Consider the following 7874-nt stretch of genomic DNA (forward strand, 5'->3'; position numbering starts at 1 on the left):
TTAAAAGAGAGTTTCCATACCCCTCTCCCCATTCCCGCTACTGTTACAGCTATTATTACTAAGGTACATTTGTTGTGACTATGGAACCAACACTGGCACATAACTATTAACTAAACTTTACACTTTAGATTTCAATAGCTTTGCCCTAATTTTTTTTTTTTAGGTTCTAGGGTACATTACATGTAGTTATTATGTCTCCTTAAGCTCCTTGCAGCTATGATAATTTCTCTGACTTTCTTTGCACTTGGTGACCCTGACACTTTGGGGGTCAGTTATTTTTGTAGAATGTCCTTCAAACTGGGTTTGTTTGATATTTATCATAGTTAGACTCAGGTTATAGGTTTTTGGGAGGAAGACCACACAGGTCCAGTGCCCTTTGCATTACATTATATCAAGGGTACACGCTGTAAACATGACTCTTCAGTGATGTTAACCTCAATTACCTGGCTGGGTTAATGTTTGTCAAGTTTTTTCAAGTTATTTCCCCCATCCCCCATACTCTACTTTTTCAAAGCAAGTTACTAGGCGTACACAAAAGGGGTGGGAAATTAAACCTCCTTGGGGCAAATTATTTTAAATTTTTCTGTATGGGAGAGCTGTCTCTTCTCCATTTATCTACTTAATCCTTTATTTATATCAGTATGAAGACTCAGGAATATTTATTTTATATTTTGGGTTACAATCTAGCACTATGTTATTTATTTACTCAAATTGTTCCAGCTTTGGCCACTGGGAGCTCTTTCAGGATGGTTCTAAGTCCCTTTGATATGCCCTCATTACTCTGGTTTTTAAGTACCTTTTTAATTTCTTGTTCTATAAGATGTTAATCAGCCATTTCTCCAAGGGGCTGTGATTTGTTTCATTGAAAAATGGTGTTTAGAAAAAGAGATATGGGTATTCGGTGTGCTTGTTACTACTGGAGTGTCATTGATTCTAGGCTCTCTTAGTAGATAGCTAGTAAATATGGTTTTAATGATTAAAAACATATAAAATATTAACTACTTTGATTTTTTTTTCTTTGACTACTATCAAGAGAGGACATATTCTATGTTTATTTACAAGCAATTTTCTAGTCCATAAAATATCTATATTTTGTATTTGTCCATCTGTCTTCCGGTATCTTTGGTTTATTTTCCTCCGGTGTATGTATAATAAAGATGTTTATCATTTAATGTCCATAATTTCAGTAAATATTTTCTCTCAACTTGTTTTATGTCTTTATTACTACTTTACTCTTGGTCTTCTCATATATTTTAAGAGAATTTCCTGACCCTTCACTCTCTTTACTAATAATCCTACTCATGCTTTGTCACTCATCAAGCAAGGAAAAAATGGCTGTAGTGGTGATGCTGCCTGAGAAAGGACATCCTTTTCTAACCTTAAAAAACCAAAAACACTATACATATTTGTAAAACATTGGTATGGGTTTCCAAATACTAATATAACTTTGGCTTTTAAATACAGCATTTCTAAGAACATTTGAATTATACAACAATGGGCACACTGTAGTCACCTTAAAAACAAAACAAAGAAACAAAACTTGGACAACAAATGGTTTGTTAAATTCTGAATATTTGACTTACAAGTCCTGACTCTGGGATAATTGTGAGCCAAAAGAAATCGCTCGACCCAATTTTCCATATTCTGTAGGACCCAGCTGTGTGCCAGTTTATTTCGGGGTGTCTGCACTGCCAACCAATCCAGACACTGAGAAGGATTATATTCAATTACCTACAAATAAAACAGGCAAGAACAAATTATGAGGCCAACTGAATGAGCAGTTACTTTTTAACTTACTTTTGGTATATGCCATTAAACATTTAAAAGTCAAAATAGTTTTTTGAAAACTAGAGCCAAAAAAAGTTCCAACCATGATTTTTCCCAATTCTAAAGCTACTTACTTTTATCAACAGGAAATGTTCAGAAACATCTGTCATTAGTTTACAAAATAAAATAACTAAGGACTCTAACAAAAGACCAGTAAGAGAAGTCAATGACTTTTAGGCCTAAGTTTGCAAATTAATTTAAAATACTTTCAATTTTTTAAAGTTTCTCATCTTTACTTTTATTCTTGTTTGATCAATCTGTTACTATAAATGAGAACGAAAACTAGTTCACCTCACCGCTGGGGAGATTTTTTTTTAATGGGAAAATGGAATCTTAGGATCTAGAGTAGGGGTTGGAAAACCGTAACTTACGGGCCAAATTCATTGGTTGCCTGTTTTTAGGTTTTACTGGAACACAGTCATTTCTAGTCATTTATGTATTGCTCATGGCTGGTTTTATGCTAAAACAGAAGCTAAATGGTTTCAACAGAGCCTAAAGTACTTACTGTCTGGCCAGGAAGAGAAAAAGTTTATTGACCCCTATCTAGAGAATGGGCTTTTCCAACTCTAAGAAATTTTATGACTCAGCAGTAACTGTGGAGGAAAGAGAGTGGCTGGTGCTTTCTCTACCATTTCTATCAACTGCTGAGAACACTTCATTTGTATTTCTAGGGCTTCTGCCACTCTATATAGTTTTTTTTTTGATGGTAGGGAAATGAGAATCTTGGAATGGCTGAAGGCTGTTCATGACTCTAAGAAAAAGTCTTTAAAAATCTGGGAGACTGGACAAAATCTCTTTTCCCCCGCAGATCTTCTGACTAAAGCATCTTTCCTTCCCTTGATCGGTAACTTACCAAACCCATTTTGGGTTGCTCAGGTAAGAAGAAATTGGTACTTAATATGGTAGTGACTGTATTCAATAAATAAAATCCTCAAAAAATAAATACAGAAACATCTGCTGCAAAACTTACCTCCCATATCCTCTGCAGAATGTAAGATGCAAAGGGAGGCATTCCTGGAGGTCCACCAGCAAACTCCATTAGCATAGTCAATAATTTAAAGAAAGGATTGGCTGCCTGTAAGAGACACATAAGACTGTGTATCTAAATATACTTGAACCCATCTCTATCAGCAGAAAATAAACACACATAACTCTTGCATACAATACATTTAAGTTTGCTGCATTATGTTCAGTACTCCTGCGTATGAACTTAAAAGAGCAGGATCAGGCCCGGGCTGGTGTGGCTCAGTTGGTTGGAGCATTGTCCTATAAACTGAAAGGTAAGGGGTTTGATTCCCAGTCAGGGTACATACCTGGGTTGCAGGTTCAGTCCCTGGTATGGACATGTGTGAGAGGCAACCAACTGATGTTTTTCTCTCACACTGATGTTTCTTTCTCTCTCCCCCTCCCTCCCTACCCCTTTCTCTAAAACCAGTAAGCATGTCCTTAGGTAAGGATGGATTAAAAAAAAAAGAAAAGGATCAGCCGGGAATAAAAAGTCAATTGCATGGGAACCATATATAACAGGAAACATGTATTTTTCTGAATTTGGAAAACAAAATTCAAAACCCAAATGAGACAACCATGCTTATAGAAAAATTTAAATTAAAAGTTCCCTATAGCAATCTTTGGTCTCATACAATTTGTATTAATATTTGACATGTATTAACAAAGCAACTGTAACATTTCCATTCTACAAAAATATTTTTTGTACACTACTTTAGTTCACTTAAAAAACATACTTCCCACCTATCCAGTATTCTGGTTAGTCTATTTTTTTCTTGGGCATAATTATATGCTTAAAACCAAATAACACTAAAGCTTAGTATCTATTCACAACTCATATGTTGAACTTATATGTAAATTTATATTTAAATGAGAAAATTACATCTGTGATAAGACATGAAGCATTAACTCAGTTTATTCAAGTTACATACTTGAAAACAGGTTATGTTATGAGGAAACTGGTAATGTTTTTCAAGGATAATTTCAAAAGTTCATTTGAAAGCACTGTCAATACTGGTAGTAGTTTTAAAAATACAAATTAAATTTCTACATACCTCAGGAGTCAGTTTTGCTATTGATGTGAAAAGCATAGATACAATCTAAAAGAGAAAAACAGAATTTCAGAATATTGTTTTTAAAATTATTAAAAAACTTTAAGACTGTTCCTCAGCACTTACATGTTCTGCAAGTCGATTATTGTATCGACACAGGCTAAAAATCAGATTACAAGTTTGTCTTATATTGATGCCATCACGAATATGTTGAAACAAGAAGGGAAATCCCTGTTAAAAGCAAAAGTTTTTCAGTTAAGAACTATTGTTATTATTTTTGTGATTGTCAAATGGTCTGATATAGAGAAGGTATTACCTTTCCTCCTGTTAATGCTGCCATGTCAGTCTGTGATAATGTCAAATGCCTGAAAGAAAACATTAATAGAAATTAAGTTTTCCTTTCCTCTATACTACTACTTTGAAGTAGTAGAAGCTATTTGCTTCATGAGACACATCAAAATTGTTCTTGTTATAACTATTCAGTTATAACTATACCAAGTGACCACCATAAAATGATTCTGAACTATCTGCTGGCTATACTTGCTTGCTAGAGATATTTTAGACAATTTTTCAAGATTCCAAAATTGGTATCTAAAAGCTCAAATTCCATTTATTTCCATTTATTTATTTAATTTATATTACATTTTGTTATAACACTAGGATAGGTTTAATTTCGATAGCTTTTTCTGAAATGAGAACCTTCAAAACAAAATGAACTATGAAGAAATACTAGAAAGTTTCACTTCCCAGTTTATAACTACTACATATGTCTTTTAAGCTTATTATGAAAATTTTTAGTATAGAAATAGTATAAGTATTCCATCACTCAGCTTACCAAATTCATGCTTACCAGTATTACTCAAATTACCAAATTCATGGCCAGTCAGATTTCATTTGCACCTCCTATTCACTCAATGAGGACTATTCTGAAGCAATTCCAGATATTTTATCACTTAATCCATAAATCTCAATACATATTGCTAACAGATATTTTTAAATATGTAAATACACTCCCATTATTCATACCCAAAATTAACAATTCCTGTCTATCACACAGTATCGTTTCTAAAAAAAATTTTTATACTTAATTTGTTTGAATTACGATACAAATAAAGTCCTCTGTTGCAATTGGTTGAAATTATCTTTCAAATCTCTTTTAGACTACTGGTTTCCCAAGTTTGTTTTTTATCTTACAATTTAGAAAGCAGGTGGTTTATCCAATAGAACTTCCCACATTTCCATTTTGCTGAATGTACCCTGTGGTGGTGTTTTAAGATGTTCACCTGTTCCCATATTTCCTGTAAACTGTTAGTTAGATCTAGAGACTTGATCAAATCTAGGTTTGACTTTTTGATTAAGAATTATTAGTGGTGGTATGGATTTTTCCAGGAGGCACACAATTAAAAGCTGCCTCACTTTTTGTAATGTTTTCAGCCAATGACTATCATTTCCTAGATTCAATATTTCATTTTGATGTAAAATACTGATACTGATATTCTAATTCCAGCACTACCTGCTTATTTATTAGCTCAAATACCTCTGTGACGATAAACTTCCCATCACTTACCATTTGGCTGCCTCAAGATAATAATTCTTGCAGGTAAAGATAACTGCGTAATATCATTTCTTAATTAACATTTCCAAAATTATGATTTGGTTTCCTAATCTACTACACAAAGGCTGTAAGTTTTTTTTAAATATTGTTTTTAGATATTATTATGAACTAATGGATTTAAACATCTGATATATTTTAGTCCACTTGTAATTATTATTGATGCTCAGGTTGTCCAATCTATGACCAGCATAAACCTCTAAATTGGCTCTTTTGACATGACTTTGGTAGGCTTGGATAGCCTCTTTGTTTTTCAAGGTGACAAGACATTCCCAGCTTCCTATTCATTTCTTGCTGAAGACCTGAAATTGGCCATATTTCCAAGGAACCATTATTTTTTTTCAGTGGAAAAAGGTATCTAGAGACTACAATCTAGATGTTAAAGGCATTCATTAATTCTGAGCTGCCTTTGGATCTCTAGGCCTTTTCAGAAAATGGAGGTACCTTACACATACATGCTTTTGTTTGCCTAAGACAAAAATATACCATAAATGCTACTAAAATATCCAAATTCAGTTTTAAAATTATGTAAAAACCCTATTATTTTATATTTATATATTTTTCTTTTGCTAAAAATCTTGGTTTCTAATGACGTTAACAATTACTTGCTTTATTCTATAATAAAAAATTTGGAATAATAATTTCAAAACTGCTTATGATAATTTTATAATTCTTTTTGTCCTCTAGGTACCTCCTACTAGCAATTTATAGTTAAATTAATGTACTCTAAGGTTACTTTAATCAACCCTTCTCCGTGGCTATCATGCCAGCTCAATACCATAGTTAGGCTAAATTGTTTCAGTCTGCTTTTGATTCTTAGGGATTGCATTTAACTAATTAATTATGATATCAAACATTTACATGATTCCAAAGTTAAAACTAAAAAAATAAAATAATGTATATTCAAATAAGTCAATCTTTCATTCCTTTCTCCTCCAGCCTATTTTCCATTCCCCAACCATGGGAAACTATTTCTTCTTTGTTTTTTATCTAGTCTTCAAATTAAAAATAATGCAGTCAATTCTTATTTGTAGTGCGTATGTGTTACCAAGTACGGCAGACAGCAAACTAGTGAAGACTCAATCATTGCTTATAGGGCAATACAGGGTTAGGTTCCTGTAAGTCTCTGGTCAAATTTCCATCAACCAACAGATACATTACCTTTTTAAATTTAATACATCACTGACTCATTAGCACTCAACTCACAGCAAACAGCACCATAGCTCATAACTGAATGAAGCTTATGTAACACATACATTTTCTTTCTAAGGCACATTATGGACTTCTGGAGCTAAGAAACACTAGACAGCACTTAGCGTTATGCTTGGGGGCCATTTTAAACAGCCAAGTCACCAACAAAAAGCAGAAATTTGAAAAATGTGGCACATACTGTGAAAAAGACATTGTTTACCATATGAAAACTAAAATTTTCCCTAAATTTATTTGCTCTGTTCCAAGAATGGAAGCAAGAATGCACAGTGTCACCATAATTGACCTCATCTGGGACCGTATACAACAGGCAAATCAAAGTTTCCCCCCCACTCTGTACATGTGATTTCTGCAGTCCATAAATGCCTGTAAAAGCTCCTTCAGTACTGACTTTAGGATTATAAAAAATTTTAGCATGCAGGCAAATTCACAAACAGAATCTATGAGCGGACACTCTCTCTCACAGCCTCCCCTTTTTAAAAAAGTAACATATTATATATACTTTTTCCACTTTACATTTTTGACTTAGTAATATTTATCCTAAAAATTTCTCTAAGGTAGTACACATATATTCCATGCTTCCTTTGTTCAGCTATTGAGTACTCTATCAAGTAGATGCCATTTTTTCAACTAGTCCCTTCTAGGTGGACATCTCCAGTCTTTTTATTGAAAACACCACTGCAATAAATAGCACTACATATATATCTTTCTATATTTGGGGAATAGATTCTTAGAAGTGAAACTGCTATGTTAAAGGATGAATGCATATATAGATACTTTGCTGTATATATTTCTCACATGACCCAGGTAAAGTATGAGTTTGGTACAAAGGATTGAAATACTTAAGCTATAAGAGTTGGTAAACTGTGGTGCTATTTAAAAGGAGTTATATAACAAAAGTTACTGAATTAATAGTGTGGAAAAGAGCAAAACTGAACATGCTATATGCATCTTGAATGTTGACGCATTTCACCTTTCTGAGCGAGACTGTTCAACCAAAAGAGCAACTAAAGCTATCATTTTTTCAAGGGCAGCTGGCCTGTATTTTTCTTCTGCCAAAGAGAGGATATCTTCTTCCTCCTCTTCCTCCTCCCCTTCTTCCTCTGACAATACTTCAACTTGAGGCTAGAGCAGAACAAAATACAATTTTAACATTATATTAGTTTATA

The 7874-nt window shown here is 33.4% G+C and overlaps 1 protein-coding gene across 1 annotated transcript in view; it reads right to left on the reverse strand.

The window, feature by feature from the left end:
- The window catches only part of USP34 (ubiquitin specific peptidase 34), a 220960-nt gene that overhangs the window by 25357 nt on the left and 187729 nt on the right, over positions 1-7874 (reverse strand). Inside the window, 6 exon segments of the mRNA XM_028516659.2 lie at positions 1584-1731; positions 2798-2902; positions 3888-3932; positions 4011-4115; positions 4201-4249; positions 7679-7830. Coding sequence (XP_028372460.1) covers positions 1584-1731; positions 2798-2902; positions 3888-3932; positions 4011-4115; positions 4201-4249; positions 7679-7830 — 604 coding nt within the window.

Source organism: Phyllostomus discolor, chromosome 6 (genome assembly GCF_004126475.2).
Source record: "Phyllostomus discolor isolate MPI-MPIP mPhyDis1 chromosome 6, mPhyDis1.pri.v3, whole genome shotgun sequence".
Lineage (NCBI taxonomy): Eukaryota > Metazoa > Chordata > Mammalia > Chiroptera > Phyllostomidae > Phyllostomus > Phyllostomus discolor.